Source organism: Bipolaris zeicola (genome assembly GCF_000523435.1).
Source record: "Bipolaris zeicola 26-R-13 unplaced genomic scaffold scaffold_57, whole genome shotgun sequence".
In the NCBI taxonomy this organism is placed as follows: Eukaryota; Fungi; Ascomycota; class Dothideomycetes; order Pleosporales; family Pleosporaceae; genus Bipolaris; species Bipolaris zeicola.
Genome location: NW_006912106.1, coordinates 58,691 through 81,496, shown reverse-complemented (window position 1 = coordinate 81,496; position 22,806 = coordinate 58,691). Strand labels below are relative to the sequence as shown.

Sequence of the window (22,806 nt, the reverse complement as noted above, 5' to 3'; positions counted from 1 at the left end):
ACCAGGAACTTTTTCTTTTCGACAACCACAGCGAGAACTTGTAGATTCAGTCTCCGGCCACAAGCGGTGCGTACTTACTGTTGTTTACGCTCAGCGACATAATACTGACAGGCGCAGGTTAAATCGATTGAACTCCTGTTCCTTTCCACCGAAACCACCAATTTACCATCACAATGAAGCACCTCGCTGCATACCTCCTCCTCGGCCTTGGTGGTAACACCTCGCCTTCCGCCGAAGATGTCAAGGTATGGTGGCTTACGAAGCCTTTTTTCAATTGGAATTCTAATGGAATTTAGTCCGTCCTCAGCGCCGTTGGTATTGAGGCCGATGACGAGCGCCTCAACAAGCTGATCTCCGAGCTTGAGGGCAAGGACATCAACGAGCTCATCGCCTCTGGATCCGAGAAGCTCGCTTCCGTTCCCTCTGGTGGCTCCGGTGGTGGCGCTGCTGCCGCTGCTGGTGGTGCTGCCGCTGGCGGTGCCGCTGCCGCCGAGGAGGCTCCCGCCGCCAAGGAGGAGGAGAAGGAGGAGTCTGACGAGGACATGGGTTTCGGTCTCTTCGACTAAGCGTGTCGCCAATCCATCTCTGTTTACGATGTATGATCTGGCCAATTTCTCAAAAATCACGAGAATCATGCGCAACGAGTCCGAGCATTTGGGGCGTGTCGAGCGCGCGATGGATGGGATATGGAGAAAGATTGTGCGGCAATGCTTTCATAGCTGCCTGCTGAGATACCCACAATGAAGCCATGCACCCTCAATTTATGTCGACATTGTGACTTCCTTCAATGTGACCATGTGTCTGTGCATCTTACACTAATGTATACCTTGAGAGTGAGAGTTGAAGTTGTAAATGTTTACTATTCAAGTGTTCAATTCTACAAATAGATTAGAATGTGAGTAACATAGTGCCTGAAGACGATCTGACTGCTGAAGTGATCTCGGGCAGTCACTTTTGACTAGTTCAAATATTGTCTTTGATGAAAGCTGCAGCGCTGGTTATAGCCCACCTTTTGGAGAGCAAGATCTTGTTTGCATGATTGGCACACGATACTGCCTCGCAAAATTACGCGACAATTCGGTCAAGGTTTACTATTCGTTGCAAGTGTGAACATAGTGATGTTGGTGTTGGTCCAGCTGCGCATGGACGTAGTGGCACGCTAACGGCTCGCTTAAGCGAGGCAGGCAACACCTCGAAATTCCCTTTGCCCATCGATAATTGAACGACCGACAACCCACGACCCAACGAAGTTCCCCCCATCAGCTACTTCGACAACCGCAAACATGGCTGACGCTGACTACGATCCCGAGGCCGCAGCTGGTACGCATTCCTGTCCCATTCCCAAGCCTCTCCCCCGCATCCGCAGCGACAGATGGGCATATTGATGGCAGAACATGGCTAACGAGATGAACAGCCCTCAAGGCCAAGAGGGCGTTCCGCAAGTTCTCCTACCGCGGTGTCGACCTTGACCAGTACGTTTCCGATTCCCTCGATACTCCCCTACGCTGGGGATCGACATAAATGATAGCGGTATTCTGATTGCGATGCAGGCTCCTCGACCTCGGCTCTGAGGAGCTCCGTGACCTCGTCCACGCCCGCGCCCGCCGCAGGTTCAACCGCGGTCTCAAGCGCAAGCCCATGGGTCTCATCAAGAAGCTTAGGAAGTCCAAGCGTAAGGAGCACAGTCGGCTTGATGGACAGGAGAAGATGGCTAACGTTGCGCAGAGGAGGCCCGCCCCAACGAGAAGCCCGACCTCGTCAAGACCCACCTCCGTGACATGATCGTTGTCCCCGAGATGATTGGCAGCGTTATCGGTGTCTACTCCGGAAAGGAGTTCAACCAGGTCGAAATCAAGCCCGAGATGGTCGGCCACTACCTCGCAGAGTTCTCCATTTCATACAGGCCAGTCAAGCACGGAAGGCCCGGTATTGGTGCCACTCACTCTTCCCGTTTCATTCCTCTCAAGTAAACGACTGGGTTATGGTTGCATGGGTTCTTTAGTGGGGCGGACAATGTACATGACGACCTACAACGAATACAGGTGTTAGGTGCATTTACTCTCGATGGCTATGACGTACACAAAAAGACGACGGCGAGCATGAGGATATGGTGTAGATTACCATCCATCAGATTCGAGATACCTCCACATATGTTCTTTTGTACAAGATGTGTGACATGAGTTGTGAATGATGATTTTGACGACTTTTACGGTCTACTTTCAAGTGCAAACTGGAAAACGAAATGATGAATTGCGAAAATAATCAAATTGGGTATTCTATTATGCACAAAGGGACTCGAAAACCATATCCACCCGCTATCTTCCGAGGCGCATCTCGACCTTAGCGAAATTGTACAGGGCTCGGAGGAAGACTTGATAGTTGACGCCCTTGTTGTCTGGCAAGTGACTGGGAGGAAATGTTAGTGCTGTTCTCACACAAAAGCGACAAGCGAATTAGCTTACAAGATCTCGGTCAACCTCAGCTGCCATGGTGGGTAGCCCTTCAATTGAACGGTTGGACTGAACAGGATCAGCAGATCTGGCTCGCTGGAGACGTGGTCGTTTAGCTGTGCATCGATCAAATCCATGTTGATCTGCTCTTGTCGCACGTCACCCTTTTGCGCCATTTCGGCCAGGGTGCGAGTCAAATCAACAATGGTATCTCGGCCATCATGCTCCGACAAGAGGAGTACAGTGAGATGCTGGCGTTCTTCCTTGAGGTTTGGATCATTTGGCTCAGCCGACTGAGGGGGCGTGTCGGGTGGTGAGTAGGAGCTCAGATGTGGTGCGCGGAGGGAGAGGGTGGGCTTGCGTTGTGGGCCAAAGTAAGCTTCGAGCGTGTTCCAGATACTGGCGTGGGTTTGGGGCAGGTAGTTCTTGAGGACGCCTGTTTCGCTGTTAGCACTTGAACAGCCTCTTTACAAGTATCTGTGGGTTTTGCTAGCTTACCAGTTCGCTCGTAGATACTGAGAAAAGGAATTCCAGCACTTGCTGCCCAAGCCGCTATCTCGCAGACATCGTTTACGAGACCTTCCAGACCAGCGTTTCCCTGACTTCCATCATCCTCTTGGTATTCCACAATCACACTCAGGTGCTTTGGTAGCTTCTCCAGGTCCTTCACGTCGTGCGCTATGAACTCTGGCGTTCGATGATGATATTTCAGGAGCGAGATGACTTTTCCCCGTACAAGCCGGTAGGCACGCCGAAAGCGGAAGAAGATGCTGAAGAGTAGAGCGACAACATGGTAGACGGTGAGGTGGAGTAGTGCTTTGAACGGGCCGATGAGAGGTTTGCGGTGATGTTGTTGGGATGCGCGTTGACGGCGTTCACGGAGGGCCTTCTTCTTTTGCGCCTGCGTATCACTATCCGAAATGTCGGTAGGAAGAAAAGGCTTGAGCAGTTCCTCGCGTTCCTGGACAGAAAGCTCCTTGCGCCGGAAAGCCGACTCCTGTTTGGATGATAGACCGGTGACAGCAGCCATTGCGGACGACGTGCTGAGCAAAGGGGTACAGGACGAGCCGGACTGTCGATGGCTACACACGTGAAATCAGGACAAAAGCTGATAAGTATAAAAAAGAAGAGTCAATGCTCGCGTTAACTGGCCATGGTTGGGGGGTGGGCAGATGTATGATACATGAAATATCCCTGTGAGGCTGGTGCATGTGCATACGTGTGGCGCCGTCTCTTCCGAGCGTCAGCCAAGGCGTATACGCGCATGTTGCCGTGCTCCGCCCTGCGCAGTGGCGCTATTACGCGGAAGCTTTCGCAAGTGATGTGAGGCTGTTCAGCAATTGCGGCTCTAATTTAGGCATCTGTGTACAACAGTCGAAGGGTGCAATGGCATCATAGCGCATGGGGTTGCCCGTGGTTTGATTCGGCGGGCGCTTCTGCAATGCGCCAGGGACCGAGGCGTGGGGTGCGACAAGCCACAGTCGCGACTTCACTCGTCTCTACTACTACCAGGTGCACATACACCCTGGACCGGGAATGCTTTCTCACGATTATCGCAAGCACCATCCCAAGACATGATCTGGTAGAAGCCTTGTGCAGCTTGATGCTTTGCGACAGTACCAGCAACCTCAGCCCCAAGCCAGTTCAGGCGGCATTGGCTCGCTGGGTAGCAACGATACACACACCTGCTTTACATACCACTTGAATGATACCTAGCCTTGAACTCCGGCCTGTGCCTTGCTCACAATCATGCAACGCGTCAGCTCCGATAGCGCTTCTATACTCACCCACCAGACCTCGAGGACTTCCATACGCATACCGCAGTTCACCCTAGAAAAGTTCGCCGTAAGCTGCCACCCAGCACTTTGGTCTTTCTTGTACTGACTCACGCAGAGCAAAGACTTTCTAGTCAAGGATTTTATCGAAGACCTTTCTCAGGCCGCTGTACCTGCGACACGACGATCCGGGGGCGCTGGCGGGCAGCAGACGTTCGACCCAAAGCCGCTTATCCGAACCTTTGAACATGCCCTGAGGAGCCTCAACAGTCTATCCGAGGACCTCGAGGAGAAGGAGACAGACCTCTCTGGAGCCGTCCGGCGGGCAGAACTCCAACACAACCAAAATGTCGAGTCCCTAGGGAGGCGGCTGGAACAGGCCATGGATAGATTTCAGAGGCTGGACAACTCGCTGAACGGAAACGATGATGGAGGATCAGACACGGGTGGCAACGTTGCCATGCGCATAGGCGAGCGACTCGAAGAGCTCGATCGCCAGCGGAAGAGGGCTCTCGATGCAAAGTTCCTGATTGAGTGCTGGCAGGAGGTCAGCGAACGAGGCGAACTCATGATTCTAGAAGACCAGCGGAAGAACGGTGATATCGTACGATGTGCTGAAATCGCGCGCCAGCTTCTGCGCATCAGCACACGCCTTGATCCAGACGGCAGTCAACGAGTCAACGGCGATGTACCAAATGGGATGAAGCGCAGGACGACACACCAGCCGAGACACAACACCAAGGAGGTCATTGAGAAATTCCTTGAGAACTTGGAGCAGGACCTTCTCAGCAAGTTCCAGGAATGCTACGCGCGTCCCAACTACCCTGGGATGCGTGACTGCGCCATTGCTCTCAAAGGCTTTAATGATGGTGCCAGTGTCATCGGGACTTATGTCAACCAACATTCGTTCTTCATCGACCGCATGCAGTTAAGCGGTGAGGATCTTGGTACAGATTTGGAGACATGGGATCGCCTCCAAGATCCTGATGCTGAACCGCCTGGCGTGGAACCGACGCTTCAGTCTTTGATTGACGAAGTCAAGATTGTCGTCCAGGAAGAATCCGCTATTATCAAGCGAGCGTTCCCATACTATGAAGAAGTCCTCATCAAATTCCTGGAACGCATATTTCAGCAGTCTATCCAGTCCAGGCTTGAGATGGTGCTCGACAAAGCTGGAGATCTTTCGTCGCTTGCTTTCCTGCGTTCGCTGCAGGCTTCAAGAAGTTACATCACCCAGCTCGTGGAAGATCTCAAGACACACGGTTTAACAGAGCATCCTGAGCCTGCTACGTCAGCGGTTGCGGCTACGCTCGACCAACAGCTGGAGGAATTATTCTCCTCATACTTTATCGGTGAGAAGTACATTGAGCGAGAGAAGAAAAACCTCGAGGAGCTGTACTCTTCGTTGCTTCTCAAATTCACCATCTACCACTCGCGGCGAAGCAAGATGCCTACCTCATACTTTGGTTCGCTCGCGCAAAGAGGCAAGGAGCTGGCCGCATCCGCTCGTGACAAGTACATGGAGCGTCTGGAAAGCACTGAGCTACCGGCTAGTCAGAAAGCGACTCTTCTTCGTATCGCTGGACTGAAAGAAGACCAACAAGAGAAGAAGGATATCGAGGTCACTGACGAGGATGGCCGGCTGTCACTGCCAGTAGCCAAGCGAATGCTCAAGTGGCTGGCAGAAGGTGTTGGACGCGGGCTGGAGTTGTCGCCTGGCAACGAGACACCAAAGGACGTGCAGATATTGCTCAACTTGCTCCTGCGGCAGATGGGTGAGATGTACTTGGAGACAGCCCTGGACGCGTAAGTATCATCTCTATTATGATTGAGCCTGTCAACTAACATCAATGCAGCGCACAAGACCACGCAGCATCACAAGAAAACTCCAAGACACCACCAGATCTTACCCATCTCCCCTCTCTGCACACCATTACCACAATGCTGCATCTCCTACAACAAACAACTACTACAATTCTCCTGCCTTTGTGCACCCCCAACCTTACCATCCGTCGCGAAATTGAAAAGTCTATTAATCTGACAATGACCACGCTCGAGGCGAAGCTCTCCAATATCCTGAATCTTACGATAACTGCCTCGCTGAACTGGGTCAGCAAATGTCTTGCCCAACAAAAGAAAACAGACTTTCGGCCAAAGGAGGAGGACCTTATGGTAACAAGCGAAACCCAAGCCTGCCGGGAGGTCTCCGCGTTCCTTACACGTGTTGCATCTCAGGCCACCTCCGCCCTGTCTGGCCGCAACCTCTCGCTCTTCCTTGCTGAGCTAGCGCGTGGCCTCCGCTCCCTCGTCCTAGCACACCTGTTGAAATTCTCCATTTCACAAGTCGGTGGTCTAAGTGTATCGAAGGATATGAACCAGTATGTTGAGTTGGTGCGAGCATGGCCGACGGGTGATGAGCTGGAGCCTGGTGCTATGGATGTCTTGACAGATGTTAGCACGTTGTTTATCATTGGGCCAGAGGCACTCAGGGACCGTTTGAGGGCTGCAGGTGGACAGGATGCGCAGGAATTGAAGGGTTTCATTGCTAGAAGAGACGATGTGGGGACTGTTGGTGTGCAGAGTGTGCTCAATGGAGTATAGGGTATTAAGAAATGTACTTCGTGTCTATACAGTAATAGCATATTCAAGCTTGCTACGTATCTCAGCGCGCTATCCATGTTGCTTTACGATGTTGTCTGTGAATACGTAGGACTTTGTGGCCTGTATACAGACTGTCTGAGCCTTGTCGTGTTCACTGAGCGTTTTGTCTCCTGGTTGTTTTAGTGGGCATAGATGTGGAATTGTTTAGCAATGTCTCTTTTGTCCCCTGATTAGTCAACTAAATAGAAAATCCCAATGAACTTTGGGAACTGTGCCTTGACCAAACTAATTGCTGTCTACATGTAATCGAGTTGCATGATCGATTTGGGATTTATTGATGGAACGCTGAGCTTCAGGCATCGCTTGAACCCCACCCCACGCACTTTCCGTCAGTCTGGCTCTGATGTCAGAACTGGTGATGGAAAGAACACCCGGCAAGCTCTCGACGCATGATGGTCGGTCACGACACTTTCTACACATGCACAAGTCGACAGGGCCATAGGAACTAGTCCACGGTAGTGAAATCCCAAAGCCAATGCTTTCGATGATCCTCCGGTTAGCTCCAATGCCAAAGACCTTCTCATCACTCTCATAAGATTATGCAACGCCAGCCCCATTTCCGATGATGCCTTCAGCGGTCTTCTCAGTAATATCCTTACCACGTACCACAATGCCGGCTGTACTCCCCACACGATCCACACCCACAAAGAGCAAGTGTCAATGTCAATTTTGTTGAGAAGTCAAGAACAACAGCGGTGCTTCATGTCTTCAATGCGTGGTACGCAAGACCAATAGCAGTTCCTCTACATCTACCAAAGATAATGGTTTCTCGGTGAGCACTGCGTGGGGCCGAGAGCGTGTGTGGCTCTAACCCTATTCCTTCTTCGGATCACACGAAGTCAGGATATTTTTTGATGCCTTCAGATTGCTGAACAGGCCAAAAGTGCTTTCTTTTGTATACCACGCAGTGGAGAGACCATGAAGCTTATACATACGGTAGTGTCTCATCGACCTTGAGCTTCATGGGATACAGTTAGGTGCTAGTATCATCCCTGGAGGTCCTTCTAGATCCTAAGTATACAGAAATGGAAAGTGATATGTCCTAAACCCAAAATTCTCGACCCGGTATCCGTATCGTCAGTAGATGATCGATAATTTCCTTCGTCAGCTTCCACTTTCACTAGTTTCCGTATCATTGGTTCCATCGATCCTTTTCCTAGTGAGCAGTGAGAAGCAACAAACGTACAGTCCGTGCGTATATAATAATAATAATAGCAAACCAGTCTCGCTCCGTCACCACAATCATGGATGAAGTCGACCAAAACCTCACCTGGGAGGAGCTCAATGCGTTTGGCGAAGACCGAGAACGACTCAGAGAGGAGATGGAAAACACAATTTCTCGACATGATGAGAGCTTTGCGGCTCTGAAACAAACCACACAGGTTGCTTTAGACAGCTTGAAAGCGACCGGGGAGGAAGACAAAGAACTCAAGAGACGTATGGATGCCTATCTGCAGTCTACGGAAGCGGATAGGTATGAAGATATTGTGGACCCAATACCTAATAAAGACGATACCCTGGTGAAGCAATTGTTCGCCACTGTGTCTCAGTGCTTGGACGATGTCCGTCAGGAGCGGGACGAAAGTCCGCCATCAACTCCTCTTGGAGATGCTTCGCTCAGGACTCGAGAGTAAGTCGCTCCTACAAGAGAAGCTAGCTCGCAGAATCTAACCCGCGCAAGCAGTGAGTCGTCAACAAGTTCTCCGAAACGTCCAGCTCTCGCCGCGCTGCTTAACAACTCCAAGCGTAGTCGATCATTTACGCTTGATCATAGGCAGACCATTGTCTCTCAGCAAGACAGCAACCAGACAGTCGCTCCTAGTCAAGGCAATCGGTCTGGATCGCCAGTTTCTCGTCGTGGTCCGACGAGACAGTCTGGCACTCTTCAACAGTCAGTTTTGCCATCTTCGCCAAGCGTGCCGCGCATGCTGCAGTCAACCACGGCGGTCCCTTTTTCTTCATACCCTGAACGCCTTTCTTCTACGTCAGGGGGTGCCTCGGACTTCACTCGTCGATTCCAGGAAACTGGACGCTCCAATCACGATACCGCATTAATGCCGCCGCCCATGCTACCACGGCGCAGTCTTATCCAACTGGATACCAACTCCAGTAGACTACAAGGTTCCTCTTCAAACTAAAGGAGCCAGTATAATTCGTTGTCGCCAAGGAATACCGCAGAGCCACGAGCCTATGAGGGTTATGGAAAGAGCGGGACAGCTCGGGAGGATACACTCGATGAGAACAATAGTTCGAGACGATCCGGATCCCAAGAGGGAGTGCAGCTACCTCGGGCGATTGGCTTGACTAACAGTGAGATTGACTTTGGTTATTTCCCTTCCCGACGATTTTCATCCATGACATCATCCCCAGGCGGAGTACCACCAGAGGTGAAAACAGAATCAATGGACATCAGTCAAATGGCCGCTAAGCAGGCCCGGTACATATCGAATGCTTCGGTGCCCATAGAGGGCGGAGGGCAAGAGCCCGGGTGGAGGAAACAGCCCAAGATGGACGAACATCTTGTGTCGGCCCTCCTTTTCCAGTTCTACAACTCCTTCTCGGATGACACGGCCAAAGTGAAACGGTGGAAGGGCTATCCTGCAGAGGAGCACTTATGTATTTTGAGCTACGTCGTGGGTAGAGGGAAAAACAAATCCAAGTAGAACGGGGCGATGTGGGTTTGTAACAGATGTCTCAAAGCGAAGCGACCATGTGTCAAGATTGTCGAGATTGACGAAGTTGAAACGCTGTGCTTTCACGCGTTCTCAAAAGATGATCGGGGTGAGGCCGCAGACTGGCGGCAGGTGGATATGTACATTCAAAGATTAGGATGGGGTTTTCCATCCTGGCACTGTATTCACGTGCGTGAGGTGAAGAGATGGGGGGGAAAAACTCAACAATGTCGAGATGCCTTCAATTTCTCAAGTGTTTCTACAAAATTAAGCCAAGTAGTCAGACAAAGAAGGAATTTGAACCCCCCTGCCAAATTGACCACGGTGGAACTGATACTATATACATTGAACAGCCTATTAGAAAATGTACCACTCAATCAATCGCCACGATTACAGCAGCATGCCCGCAGCAGACGACAAGGCCATGAGGCCAAACACCACCAAACCAGCCTTGGACGCCGCACCCTGCCCACCCGCAACCGTGTTCGCCGCACCCTGGGCCGCCGCCGCCGTAGGCCTTGCGCTGACGACCGTCGTATCCGCCTTGGTAGCGCTCGCACTGCTCGAACTCTTACTCTCACCCGAACCCGAACTCTTCGGCTCGCCCCTCTGATCCTCAGGCGGACTACACACGACAATCTTGTTCCTCTTACTCAGACACTCGCCAATCTCGAGGAAACTGCGCTGTTCGTTTGCATAGCAAATGGAGGTGCAGGGCAGAGTGGCGCCGGTTGCGGTCATTTTGCCCGTGTTGCAACAGTCGTACATGTCCCAGAAGGAGTGGTCGTTGACGGATTCCACGTTGCTGATTGCGCAGCTGCCGAACTTGCCGTCGGGGCGGATATAGGGCACGTCGGGGTCAGACGAGGGGGCGTTGGATGGAGCGGGGCAGGCGCTGGATGGGAGGCCGCCCCATGGGAACATGGAGGGTATGGCCGTTGGCGTTGTGAAGGGCTCCGGTGACGCATTAGTGAATGTGGTGTATGAATAGGGATAGGTTGTGGTTGGCGCCGAGGTAGTCATGGAGGAAGACATGGCTGCGGTTGGCGACAACGGCAAGGTGTGGCTGTTGTTGAGATTGATATTGTGGCGCAGGCGCGTCGATTACAAGGCTGAATGTGTAGTAGAAAAAGAAAGAGTGGATGCGCGCTGGGGTAGAAGGGTCGATATATGACAGGCGTGCACGTTGACAGGGCTGAAAGGGGTAGTGGTATGAACTGGAAATAGCAGCGTCAGCGGTAAAGTACGGAGACACCCCTCGTGTTACTACGCCCAATATGTGAGATATGTTTGAACACGCGGCATCCAAATGGGGAAGAATACGAACCAAGGGGGCTAGCGAATCGAGCTCCCAACGCGTGCAGACTGGTTGCGCAAACACGAGGACCAGGGAACATGGGGCTGGGGCCTAAAGGGAAAAACGGCGCGCCAAAGGAAGCTAGCCGGATGCTGATTTATCGAATTGCAAAGCTTAGTTGGGTGGCGTCAAGGCTTTGCCTGCGTAAGCATTTATAAGTATAGCAACAGCGGAAACTTGCACTACGCAAAAGGCTCGTATGCTGTTCACTTATCCAGAGGCATGAGCTAGAGTGGTAAAAGAAAGTGGATCCGTGGTTCAACCTGCAGTGACATGGGTTTGCGGATACGCGCTATGGCTCGGTTAATGTCTTGGCAACAGGGCTACTCCACCCTGCCCTACCCATCGACTGTATCCTTTAGTTCAAGTGTACAGTTGGTTTTCTACACATAAACGTGTAGGTATGTAGTGTTTGTATATCCAAAGTCACACAGGTCCCTCTGCGATTCGATAAAAAGCTCAAACCATTTCACGTAATACGGATAAACCCATCCAGCTCAAACCTTATTTTCTACAAGGACTACCCTAACTTTATCAGCCACACAGCAATCTATGTTAGTTTCAGAGACGTCTTCAGGAACTGGTAATGTCGAAATAGAAAGATTGGTATTCATCTTTGGTATCATAGCTACTATCTAAACAACATATTATCGTCATGCTAACATTACCATCTCCCGAGGCCATCTATGCCTTTTCATCAATATCTATTGTGTGCTGACCGTTCACACTGCTCTTGCGCATAGCCGGGTCCTTGTCCATGTCCTGGTCAAGCTGGTTCATCTCGTCTTCAGTGTCGTTGAGGTGGTGGAAGATGATCCAAATCAAGGCACCTGCAATGACGGCAGCAATGGCGAGACCAGCAAACACCCACATAATAGCGGGGTCGTATAGGAGCGGGTTCAGCGCCTCGGAGATGGCGGAACCGAAAGCGTTGGTAAGGAGGTACATGGACTGAACGAATGACTTCATGCCAGGGGGCGCTTTGGTGTAAGCATATTCAAGACCAGTGACTGAGGCGAAAATCTCAGAGAGACCGATGAGAATGTAGGCACCAGTCTGGGCTGCAATGTGAATGTTGTTTCCCTGGTGTACGCCGTCTACGAGATCGGCATCGCAAAGGGTAGGCTTGCCGTAGCAGGGGCCGGCTTGGTAGATGTAGTATTGGATGACGCAAGCGTAAACCATGGCCAAAGCAGCGATCCAGAAACCAGTGACGATACGGTTGATCGGCGGGAAGCGGATCTTGTATTTGCGGAGAGTGGGCATGAGGATCTGGTCGACCAGAGGCAGGAAGACAATGATGGCAATGGGATCAAAGTTCTGCATCAAATCGTTGGGAATGCCGTGGCTGCGCATTTGACCGGCCTGGGTGACGAAGTTTGTGGAGAAGTTACCGTAGATGACCCAGTAGATTGGGTAGAACGCAAACACCTGGCAAGCGACAAGGGCACGCTTGACTTCCTCGACGAAGTGGTCGTCCCAGCGGAGGTTTGTATCCCTTCCAAGACCAGCCTGGAAGGAAGGCTTGGGAGCGTTCATGTTGCGGTTCTTGATCATCATGAAGATTACGCGGAACGCATTCGTGATGACGGAGCCCTGAGGAGGGCGGACAACGTAGACTTTGCGGCCAAGGACAAGGACAAGAAGACCGACGAAGAAGACGCAAAGACACAAAAGGTATGCGGGCCAGAAGTCAATATCGCGTTCCATGTAAGGCGTGGCAAGCAGCGAGAGAGATCCGGCGTTGATGCACCAGTAGAAAATCTGAGATGTTTAGTATAATGTCAAAACTTTACAGACCGAGAGAGCTTACCATGTAGATTCTCTGAATGGTAATGGCAGGATCAATAATAACACGCTCGCCAGTCTTGTCATCACGGCCAATGACCATTTGCCTTCGCTTGTACTGATCGGCAATCAAAGGCGCAACGTTGGACTTGATACCTCCAGTTCCTAAACCAATGATAACAATGGACACGATGAAGCCTCCAAGGCCTGCGCCACTATCGAGCGCAGCAGGGATAGAGGTGCAGGTAAGGATGATGAGTCCGACAATGTAGACGCAGCAGAAGATGACAATCGTGTTGTACTTTCCGAGGTATTGATCGGCGATGATGGCACCAAGAATCGGGGTGACATAGCACCAGAACTGGAAGAAGGTGGAAAGACCAGTGGCTCCTTGGTGTCCCATACCCAGGGCACCACGACCTTGCTCTCCACTGCGAGGACGAGCAATGTAGTTTTGGAAGATACCAGAGGCGCCATAGTAGGTGAAGCGCTCACAAAGTTCGACAATGGCGACTAGGAAAGCGCTCTTGGGGAGAGGCTCTCCAACCTTGCGGAGGGTAGCAAGATCCTCGGCGGTAGGCTTGACACCACCGATGCCATCTTCCTCGACAACGACGGAAGCAGAGTCGGAGCCATCAATGTGAGGCTTCTCGAGAGAGACGTGCGCGCCGGCGACGTTGGAGTCGTTTACGGTAGCGCCGTAGACGTGGGGGTTTTGGTCAGCAACCTGCTGGTTGTGCTGGAGTGCCTCGGCGCTATGGTGAGGTTAGTCGAGTCAAATCCAGTGACTGGTAAAACTCACGCGGTAGTCTCGTGAGCGGACGCCATGATTCCAAAGCTCAATCGCAACCAAAGACCAGGTCAATGGAAGGCAGGGCAAGAGCAACAAGTGTGACCTGGGAGAAAGGGACCGAAACCACCTGGAGCATGTCCAGAAGAAAGACGATGGCCTCCATATTTAACCCACCCCCTCGTCCAACATGCGCGATATCCACTGAATGGTCCTACTATAACCGACCGCGTCGCTCTTCGCCTCTTGGTGTCGCGGTGTGGGGCGTAACCACGCACAAGCAATTTACCAAGGCGATGTAACGTCTTGATAGCTCTACCCTTAGCCAAATAGAAGCTGTGCTCCGGTGCAAAGCTTGCCAAAGCCTTCCCTTGGCGGCTTAGCTGCTCCGCCGCCGCTCGGCATGCGAATTAGCGATTTGCCAGTGTGTTAGCATGGCTGCAAGCACCTGCCGAAAGCGGCGCTCCAACCTGGCGATCTTACGTTCTCATGCTCGTGTTTTGGACACACCAACTAATGGCCGGCATCCCATACATCCAACAAGGCGTGCCGACATGCCGGAAATTGAGGGAATACAAATGCGCTCGGTTTGGTTCGTCGATTGTGTCGGTATGCGGCTAGAGTTGCTGCACCTTGTCACCAGGCCGCACACCACCTAGGCCGCCGCTTACATATATACGGATTGGGGGAGGCGAGCGGCAACTCATAGTCCCAACCGCACATCCCTCCATGAGGCCAAACATCGAACCACAATAGTGCAGGAATCTGTTGCCATCCAGATGACATTCTTGTGCGAAAATTTGCTATGCCGACCCACTTGCGCGCCGATTGCGGACGAGGATTATGGCCATCGCCTTCTTCTATCCGGCGTCTGGGACCGACTCAAACCACCTCGGCCTGTTAAGATTGTTTCGGGGGACACCGAGAGATAAGCTTCTCCAAGACGACGGGGCAGACGGTGAACAGCCAGATATTTCTCCCGTTGTGGAGCTGCACCCTAATTTAGTCGGTCTGCCTACCGATCGCATGGACGATGTGGCCACACGAGCACCGAGAATTAGGCGAGGAAAGGGCATGCAATGTGTTAGCCCTACCGTTTACCGTACGCTTTGACGATCCCGGTAATGTTAGGCCATCCGCTATAGACTGCATCTGTGGCTCTGTGTATGGTGGAAGATATGGTGATGTTTCAAGCCACATGCATGCGTGGTGGTGTTCAAGTCAACCTTGGCTTACCCTGATGCCGTCACAGTCACGCGAAGCCAAGACGCCCAGAACGGAAGGCGCACTTCAAGCTTTTCTCACTTACAGATACAGGCATGGTAGATGTCAGTGGCGCCCTTGATCCTGTAGTAAGCGCCATACCCGTGTTAATCCCGAGCATGCTCCCCAGCGAACTACCTGGGCTATCCGCCAAAAGCCCGTTCTGCCCTGGGACGCGGTAGCATTCTAGAAGGCATGCAGACGCGCTTGTCAGTAGACGGGGTGTCCATACATGCATACATAGTAGCAGTGGCGGCCCACGGCGGACCAACAACATGGAATCAGGACATCCCTGGCACTCACAACGCCTTGTCTCAGGGTCATGGAGATACTGCCCGCTTCGGTGGCTAGGTTCGACCCGCCTGCAACCAGCAGCGCTTTGCGCACTCCGCAGCACTTGGCACGCTGTAACCTTGAGGGTCAATGCATATGGGCGGCTTGAGGTAAGAAAACCGCCTCGGCTCATTACTCTCTTGGACTATTCATACAATGCCTGCCTCTTTCCTCGTCACGTAAAGGCCGATACTAAAACACTCCTCAGTCATCCACAACAATCCCACGCACGCTTTTGTTGGGAAAAGCAGCTCACCAGAATGAAGAAACATCGACAACGCAAAGAAAAACCCGGGCTACCGGACACGCAAATCCTATAATACAGACAGTGCCCAGGCGTGCGATACAAAGGAAATGCAGAAAAACAATGACACAACATGTCTATGAGCAACCGTTGGGTCCGGTAGTGCCGGGGTCACAACACTGCTTTCCTCCTCCGCAGGTCTCGGGACATTCCAGCAGACAAGCGTCAGGTGCACCTCTCACGCTCGGGTTCCTGCTGCTGCGACCAGCATCCTCCGCGCCGCTATCGTCTGAGCCATGCGCCGAGTGGTCGTGGCTGGAATTCAGACAGAACTCTGGTTGAATAGTCGACGAGTGGATACCATATTCATGCAGGCACTCGCGGATTTGACGCGCGAGTTCCATGTAGCGTGCAGAGCCCTGGCCCTTGAAGTCAAAGTCAACCTGGACATGGAGAGAGGCAACGAGCTTGGTATCAGAAAGCTGCCAAACATGCAGGTGATGGCAAGAGACGATACCGTCGAGATCGCTGATGTCGTCGGTGATGTCATCAATAGACATGTTCTCAGGAACGGCCTGGAGCAGGATGCGGGACGCGGCCTTGCAGAGGGGCAGGGCAGAGAGGAGGATGATCACGGTGATGAGCAGAGAGACGGCAGGATCAGCATACATCCTCCATGAGAAGTCGGTAAGCCAGATGAACAGGGCAGTAGCGATGACGCCAATGTTGCCCAGAGCATCACCCATGACGTGCAGGAAGACACCGCGCATGTTGAGATCAGCGTGAGAGTGGCCATGACCGCCACCAGAAGACTGTTGTTTAGGCTTGGTGTGCTTGTGATCCTTGTGCTGGTTCTCCTTGAATTTTCCGTTTGAGTGTGAGTGACCATGTGCCCCATGTCTCTTAGACTTGGAAAGCAACGAAGTACGCTCAGTCGGCTCCTCCTCTGCTTCTACGTTTTCTTCGTCATCAGCCTCTTCGTCGCGCAGGCGAGACGACTCAATGATGCTATTTCTGAAAGAAGAGGGGTGAACGTAGATTTCGTCCAGGGTGGCGTAGTTGCGCGACTGGGATCGGCTGTGACGCTTGCTCTTCTTTACAGACACAGAGACGGCGGTGTTACTGCTCTCATCCGCAACGGCATGGTCGTGGTCGTGGTCGTCATGAGAATGCGCACCATGAGAGTGTCCCTCCTCCGCGTGTGAATGTTCGTCGTGTGAATGCGAATGGCCGCCGTGACCGTGACCGTGGTCATGGAAGAGGAAGAGGCCGACAATGTTGGAAAGGAGACCGCAGGAACCGACAATAAGGATGATCATGGGATGCGAGACATCTTGAGGTTCGACGAAGCGCTGAATCGCTTCGAGGAAGATGGAGAGACATAGCGCGACGAGGAAGACGCCGTTAATTAGGGCACCTAGGGTTTCGGCGCGTTGCCACTGCGTCTTGTTAGCAAGTGTACCGCGCATGATGACGGTGCCAACTCACTCCGTATGTGTATGTCTTCGAGTTGGTTTTCTGGCTGGCAACTTTGACTGCCCATAGTCCGACGAGAAGTGATATGACATCGTTCAGCTGCGCATCTGTCAGTATCCGCTCTATCGCGTGCGACCACATATACGCACCATGTGGAATGAGTCGGCTACAAGAGCCAGGGAATGCACTGCATATCCCGCAATCAACTCTACAAAGAAAAAGGCCGTGTCGATGCCCAAGAGGATCATGATCCTCGTGGATTTGGAGAGACCCATGGCGGCGATACCGGTGCGCCGTTCACGCTCGTTGAGGAAGTGGCTAGGGGTGCAATCGACGTGCCTCGGGGCGTGTAGGCCTTTTTGTGTCGTCGCAAAGGCCTCGGAGTGTGGCGGGTGTGGGCTAGAGGGCTACGCCGTGTCAGTAAAGGGGGGGGGGAAGTCGAGTTCAGCACCACAACAGTGGAGTAAGGATGGACGTTGGGAAGTCGAACTTTAAGCGCAGTCCTCGCCTTATGGCGTCAGGGCCCAAGCGCAACTGTCCTCAGTTTCACACCACAATCTCACAAGCACATGACAACAGCAAGCACGTTGATCAAACATTAGCTGTTATTGCTTGCGCAATTCATGGCTCGTGCAACGCGACAAAATCATCCCATCACAGTACTTTTGGGGCCTCGCTTGCCTCAGAACTGTGTTGTGTTTCGCCGCTTGGTACTGATGCGATCCGCACTTCAATGACATACCGAGGTCCTGCCACACACAATGTTGCCAGGATCTCGCGTTTGCCCCGCGCCATGCCTGCAGACTGAAAAATCCGTCTCGCATTTCTACAAACATGGACACGTTTAGTCAGCCTCTATGCATAGCCAATGGATTCTGGAACACACTACGAGTTGCACAGCGCCAAAAAACTTTCGGCCTTTTGCAAAACTTGACTCATTGTCTATAATAGACGGTAAGATCATGGTAAGCACTACGGGAATGCTAGTTCATTCCAACATGCAATCTACCATTAAGAGCCGGACATGGTCACCCCGATTGTACAGTTTTGGGAACACCGCCGAGATGGTGGGGCACTCGCAACGTCTCTTCACCATACACACCGACTGCAGGCATCCAAGATGAATACTGGTATCTAGGTTAGTTGTTATGGGAGTTGGATTGATCAGATTTATGATGGGATTAGAATTGCAAACTGTCGGCATAACATCCGGATTGGGTGCACTTATCGGAAGCACCATGATATATATAATTCGTCGGAGGTGAACAAAGCTTTACAGTTGGTATACCGACTGCTTCTATTAGTACCGTGCTTGAAACCAACGGTACCCGACGAGACATGGAGGGCGCTTAAGGCTTGGCGATAAGCAGCGTCACGGTAAAGGCAGGAAGCAGTGAATCCTCTTCCCTCCCTCCACACTCCACATTCTGTACCACCACCTCGACATGGCGGATCTGAACCAGTTCAAACCAGCTAGCAATCAAGCCCGGAGAAGCGACACTTGAGCATTCAACAAAGCCTACAACCGGGGCGAGCGGATCATGTTAACAAGCCATAGTTAGAACGGCGGTCTAGCACCCACCATCTCATTCCATACAAAACCCCGTGAAATATTTCTCCCTTCCCCCTTTTCCAATTTTCCCTTCCATTCTTCCCCTTTTGGACCGTGGTACAAAAAGAAAGAAAGAAAAAGGTCGTTACACATACAACCCCCTAAGCCCTTAGTCATCCTTCATATCGTCGTCATTGTCGTCGTCATCATCTTCGTCCTCGCCAAATTCAACCCCATACTCGGCACACACGTCCCATCGGTCGCCCTTGGCACTCTTGCTCACATACTTTGTAAAGCGCAGTACGCCTCGGTCACGCAGCACGATAGCCATGTTGTTCCACGCCGCCGGCTGGCTGAACAAGATACCGTCGTCTTCGTCATCGCCAGCGGATTTGTAAATGGCGGGATCAGCCTTTGCTTTTCGGCGCTGGCCGGCACCGGTCGAGGTTGAGCCTTCAGAGGTTGTGGGCACGGCGTGTTCCGAGTCGTCTTCGCCGGCCATGTACATTTCGTAGCCGCCGACCTCCTCCTCCGATTTGGACTGCTCGGCTGCTTTCTCCTTGTTGGCCTTGTTCTTCTTCTTCTTCTTGCTCGACTTGCCTTTTTGCGAGGCTTCCTCCGAGGTAGCTTCTTCAGGCTCTTCATCTTCATCACCCCAGCCGCGCGAAGGTGTGATGCCGAGACAGACTTCGAGCTGTGGGTCTTCTTCCTCGTACGCGGTTGCCAACGTGTAGTCTAGACCACGACGGAAACGGCGTGCAAAGATGTTACTCTTTGTTAGTGTGATACCTGTTACGAGCGAGATCCACTTCATAAAAGCGGGATGGGGGAAGAGGATGTCTACAAGGTCGTCGTATGGTGTCATGCCGTCGTTCTCAGGGTATGGAGTCGTTGGTATGGGTTGGACGGCCTTGCGGTAAAGGAAGCGGTGCTTGTGTGGTGGGCGTGCGACTCCAACTACCGACTCCTTGTGATGTGGGTTGGTGGGTAGGCTAGGCACCGCCTCGTGGTCCTTGGATTCGAGGTACTCTCGTAACCGTGCAGAGAACTTGTTTGACAGGAATTGCGCAAGCCGTAAAGACGACTCATCAGAAAACATCTTCGAAAGCTCCTCCACGGTGTCTGGAACGAGATAATTTGGGTTGATGAACTTGATGAGGAAGTCAATCTCGTCCTCTGTGAGCTCGTCGTCTTCCTGCTTCGCTTGTTCTTCCCAATATGGGTTCTCGACCCAATGTGATTGTGGCTCATCAAAGACGTCAGCCTTTCCTCCTTGGAGCTGAGCGAGCGAACTCTTCTCGGCTAGCTTTTCTTCAAGACCCTCCTCATAGCCCTCTTCCCCTTCTTGTGGAATGTGGAACCAACCACTGATGGCCATGCGGATGCGCCCACCGTCCTCTTCTGTTTTCTCCTCTACGCCCCTCCTGTACACTTCCTCGACATCGTGGAAGCTCTCACCAGGTTGTACTGTGAAGAAGGAGAGTTGGTTCCATGCAGGCGGAATTGATAACGAAAAGTCCGGTTGCGGTACCTTGACCTTGTCACCATCTGGCGTCTCAAGATCCTCGGTTGGGTACAGTCGCAGTGCACCTCCCCACTCGGCCTTCCATTCAATGTCAGGGTCAAGCAAGTATAGAATCCAGCTTACGCGACGGCTTCCAATGACATCGTCGTGGCATAGCAAATGACATCCTGGTGTGTAGACATTCTGTGGTTTGGTCAGCACCATATTCCAAACCCTGGCTTGCGCAACCTACCACAGCCATGTCTGTCTTGACCCCGCTCAAGGGCCCGGACCCTGTTATCGAAGATAGGTACTTGCGGAACGCAGATGAATAGAGCGAATCGCGGAGAGTGAGAAGCGACGGCAAGCGCTTGAGCGCCGAGTCATGAAGGCCGTCAAGATTGGCAAGATCACCAGATTGGTGAATCTTGTAAATGTCCGTCTCTTTAGGCGTAAAGTGGATGTGCTCGCGGATTTCGTTGCGGACATTGCGCAGGAGCGTGTCGTTGACCAGGTTTTGGATGACGGCGTGCTTGTAGCTGTGGATCTTGTCAGAAAGGACTGAGTGCATGTTGCAGCATTCACGCGTACGGCTGCGACTGGGCGTATTCGCTGGCGTATGTCTCGCGCACTTTGCTGTCGAAGAGACCGTCGCGGAAGTTCTTATGCGCCTCATCGTCTGAGATGGCCCTCTTCTTCTTGGCCATGCCGTTGGCAGGCGCCTCGTTCTTGCGCTTGCCCATTGTGACTGCAGCGGCGGGCTTCAAACGGGCAGCACGGGGCAATCAAGCTGTGGTGTTGAGGCAATGGAAAGAGGAAGCTCGTTGATGATAAATTTGGTCGGCATAAGCTTTTTGAGAATCGCCGATGCCTTGCCATCGCCCTCACACCACAGTCGGTCCACCTAACCCTGTCCGGCCACCGGGCGAAGATTGTTGCCCTGGGTGGATGCTTTCCCCTCAAGTTCACCGATGACGACTGCACCAGCCAAGCACCGGCCGGTGGCTGCAGGGCCGCCATGAAGGTTTCACGGCTGTGTTGTTGCGGAGAGCCAGGTGCTCCGGTTGGCTGGCACCTTGCTTCCGCCGACGGCAACCCATCGATAGCTCCCAACACACAAACTCTCGCTTCAATACGATATCTCTTCACTTCCTCACGGCCTGGATCTGCACACGCACGCAACGTGTTCCTCTGCATTGGCCACACAGGACACTGCTATCTACACCTAGTGGGTATATGAACATGATCGACGTCGCGTGATCGGATATGCGAACCGAGCTGCCAAGACGTGTGCGTATGTCTACTATGTGGCTGACCATTTCAAGACGTGCCTCTCCAAATTCGTCTACCGCAGCACATCTTACTCCTCATGGTCTGCCGAAAGCAGCTTAGCCATCTTCCCTTCTAGCATCTTGACGTCGTCCCCGACCGTCTTGATGTTGTTCACCATGGCTGTCTCTGCCCTTTTGATGTCCTTCTCCAAAATCTCAAGTTGCTGCTCCCACTTTTTGATTTCTAGTTCCTGCGCCGATTGCCGACGTTCAAGCTCAGTCAAGACCTCGTCAGCCTGCCAAGCACTCGTATGTACGAGTCGTAGTGTGCGCAGCCGCTCAAGGACTAGCGGTAGGATGGGCGATAGTTTGTCAATAGAAGGCAAAGTGCCATACAAGGCGTTGATCTTCGCTTCCTGGTCAGAGTATGTACCCGAGCTGTTATCGTTCGAGCCCGCACCAGCTTCTGCCGCCTCCTCGCGAACCTCCTTCAGGTGCTCTGCTTCGGCCGTAAGCTTCTTGACGTTTTGCGTGACTGTGTCCAGGTTGTTTGATGCAGCATCTCCAATTAGGCCCATAGTCTGTTCCAGCCGCGTTAGAGTCGCCGACACGGGGAAAGGCGTGTGATCGTTCAGCTCGGGCATTGTATTTCCATTAAGGCCCAGACTGCCCTCGAGCTGCGTAATGCGCCTATCGAACTCGGCTGCCTGGTTCAACACAAATTCCAGTTGGCTTCTTTGTACCTGTGTGCCTGGTAGTGGCGGCTGGTTTGCAATGGCCTTGGTGAGTTTGGGGCTGGGATCAAAGGGCTTGTAGCTGTCGAACTTCTGCACTGTGCGATCGAGTATCGCCTGTGCGCCTCGGGCGCCACCTTTATGTGCAGCGTAAATTGTGTCGACCTTGCTCGCTATCATCTCCATCATCTCCTTGGGATCTTGCTCCTCAATCTTAGACTTGTCCCCGCTTTCAATCTTCTGCTCGTACTCATTTTCCAACGCGGCCAACTCTCGCTTGATCCTTAGTAGTTTTTGTGCAAAGCTTTCCTCCTCTTCGTCGCTGGCATCGCCTAATATCTCGCCCCGCCGCCGCTGGCGCCGTGTAGATGTGCGATAGGATTGGCCCTGCGCGGTGACATTGTCCGAAAAGTCAACCCCGCGGGCGTCTATTCGAGCAGGCTGAAAACGATTGCGGGCCTGATCTGGCTGCAGGCGTTGGTGACGGACTGCCGAGTAATCATTGTCGTCGTCGTCATCGCCGTAGTCTGATTCGGAAACAGCGGTGGAAGCTTGTACTGTAGACACGTCTTCGGTAAGTTCTGGCGTCTCGTAGATGTCAGGTGCTGTGTCAATGCCTGGGAGATTGTCGTATTTCGGCCTCGTCGCTTCAGACATTGTGAACTGGAGAGGCGGGGTTGACTAGTTGGCCGAACGTCAGGGTTTACGCCTACTGAGGGACGCGTTCGCTGAGACCGTCGCGACTTGTACACTAGGCCATAAATGGTTTAGTCGGGCATTGCTGGCTTCATTCAAGAGCACGGCTGGGCCAGGATCTCGTGTGACTTGAGGAATTGGCATTTTTGTGGGTTTGCATCATCAACATGTACATCACCAAGTCCTGCTTTTGTGGTGTAGTGCATTGTCTGACCATTTCAACTCACTCTCCGCAACTTT

The 22,806-nt window shown here is 52.5% G+C and overlaps 12 protein-coding genes across 12 annotated transcripts; 5 read left to right on the top strand and 7 right to left on the bottom strand.

The window, feature by feature from the left end:
• Positions 1–173: 173 nt before the first annotated feature.
• Positions 174–566, top strand: COCCADRAFT_4326 (uncharacterized protein; the record flags this gene model as incomplete). The annotated part of the gene is made up of 2 exons (XM_007713205.1): positions 174–245; positions 297–566. The coding sequence occupies 2 exons, from the start codon at positions 174–176 to the stop codon at positions 564–566; spliced, it is 342 nt and encodes a 113-aa protein (XP_007711395.1).
• Positions 567–1,283: 717 nt separating this feature from the next.
• On the top strand, positions 1,284–1,970 carry COCCADRAFT_93930 (uncharacterized protein; the record flags this gene model as incomplete). The annotated part of the gene is made up of 4 exons (XM_007713242.1): positions 1,284–1,320; positions 1,415–1,472; positions 1,551–1,672; positions 1,726–1,970. The coding sequence occupies 4 exons, from the start codon at positions 1,284–1,286 to the stop codon at positions 1,968–1,970; spliced, it is 462 nt and encodes a 153-aa protein (XP_007711432.1).
• Positions 1,971–2,315: 345 nt separating this feature from the next.
• COCCADRAFT_36044 (uncharacterized protein) lies at positions 2,316–3,480 on the bottom strand (the record flags this gene model as incomplete). The annotated part of the gene is made up of 3 exons (XM_007713241.1): positions 2,316–2,406; positions 2,463–2,886; positions 2,949–3,480. The coding sequence occupies 3 exons, from the start codon at positions 3,478–3,480 to the stop codon at positions 2,316–2,318; spliced, it is 1,047 nt and encodes a 348-aa protein (XP_007711431.1).
• Positions 3,481–4,199: 719 nt separating this feature from the next.
• COCCADRAFT_36043 (uncharacterized protein) lies at positions 4,200–6,826 on the top strand (the record flags this gene model as incomplete). The annotated part of the gene is made up of 3 exons (XM_007713240.1): positions 4,200–4,295; positions 4,344–6,031; positions 6,082–6,826. The coding sequence occupies 3 exons, from the start codon at positions 4,200–4,202 to the stop codon at positions 6,824–6,826; spliced, it is 2,529 nt and encodes an 842-aa protein (XP_007711430.1).
• A 285-nt stretch (positions 6,827–7,111) lies between these two features.
• COCCADRAFT_93845 (uncharacterized protein) lies at positions 7,112–7,306 on the bottom strand (the record flags this gene model as incomplete). The annotated part of the gene is made up of 1 exon (XM_007713239.1): positions 7,112–7,306. One exon carries the CDS (start codon positions 7,304–7,306, stop codon positions 7,112–7,114), a length of 195 nt encoding a protein of 64 aa, XP_007711429.1.
• Positions 7,307–8,130: 824 nt separating this feature from the next.
• On the top strand, positions 8,131–9,024 carry COCCADRAFT_4322 (uncharacterized protein; the record flags this gene model as incomplete). Its single annotated transcript, XM_007713204.1, has 2 exons — positions 8,131–8,516; positions 8,571–9,024. 2 exons carry the CDS (start codon positions 8,131–8,133, stop codon positions 9,022–9,024), a joined length of 840 nt encoding a protein of 279 aa, XP_007711394.1.
• Positions 9,025–9,948: 924 nt separating this feature from the next.
• On the bottom strand, positions 9,949–10,593 carry COCCADRAFT_93865 (uncharacterized protein; the record flags this gene model as incomplete). The annotated part of the gene is made up of 1 exon (XM_007713238.1): positions 9,949–10,593. One exon carries the CDS (start codon positions 10,591–10,593, stop codon positions 9,949–9,951), a length of 645 nt encoding a protein of 214 aa, XP_007711428.1.
• Positions 10,594–11,599: 1,006 nt separating this feature from the next.
• On the bottom strand, positions 11,600–13,531 carry COCCADRAFT_25567 (uncharacterized protein; the record flags this gene model as incomplete). Its single annotated transcript, XM_007713219.1, has 3 exons — positions 11,600–12,679; positions 12,729–13,458; positions 13,506–13,531. 3 exons carry the CDS (start codon positions 13,529–13,531, stop codon positions 11,600–11,602), a joined length of 1,836 nt encoding a protein of 611 aa, XP_007711409.1.
• An 805-nt stretch (positions 13,532–14,336) lies between these two features.
• Positions 14,337–15,107, top strand: COCCADRAFT_25566 (uncharacterized protein; the record flags this gene model as incomplete). Its single annotated transcript, XM_007713218.1, has 3 exons — positions 14,337–14,595; positions 14,805–14,845; positions 14,958–15,107. 3 exons carry the CDS (start codon positions 14,337–14,339, stop codon positions 15,105–15,107), a joined length of 450 nt encoding a protein of 149 aa, XP_007711408.1.
• A 363-nt stretch (positions 15,108–15,470) lies between these two features.
• Positions 15,471–17,084, bottom strand: COCCADRAFT_36039 (uncharacterized protein; the record flags this gene model as incomplete). Its single annotated transcript, XM_007713237.1, has 3 exons — positions 15,471–16,772; positions 16,822–16,908; positions 16,959–17,084. 3 exons carry the CDS (start codon positions 17,082–17,084, stop codon positions 15,471–15,473), a joined length of 1,515 nt encoding a protein of 504 aa, XP_007711427.1.
• A 1,446-nt stretch (positions 17,085–18,530) lies between these two features.
• Positions 18,531–20,608, bottom strand: COCCADRAFT_93842 (uncharacterized protein; the record flags this gene model as incomplete). Its single annotated transcript, XM_007713236.1, has 3 exons — positions 18,531–20,069; positions 20,119–20,404; positions 20,451–20,608. 3 exons carry the CDS (start codon positions 20,606–20,608, stop codon positions 18,531–18,533), a joined length of 1,983 nt encoding a protein of 660 aa, XP_007711426.1.
• Positions 20,609–21,225: 617 nt separating this feature from the next.
• On the bottom strand, positions 21,226–22,527 carry COCCADRAFT_25563 (uncharacterized protein; the record flags this gene model as incomplete). Its single annotated transcript, XM_007713217.1, has 1 exon — positions 21,226–22,527. One exon carries the CDS (start codon positions 22,525–22,527, stop codon positions 21,226–21,228), a length of 1,302 nt encoding a protein of 433 aa, XP_007711407.1.
• Between the last annotated feature and the right edge of the window lie 279 nt (positions 22,528–22,806).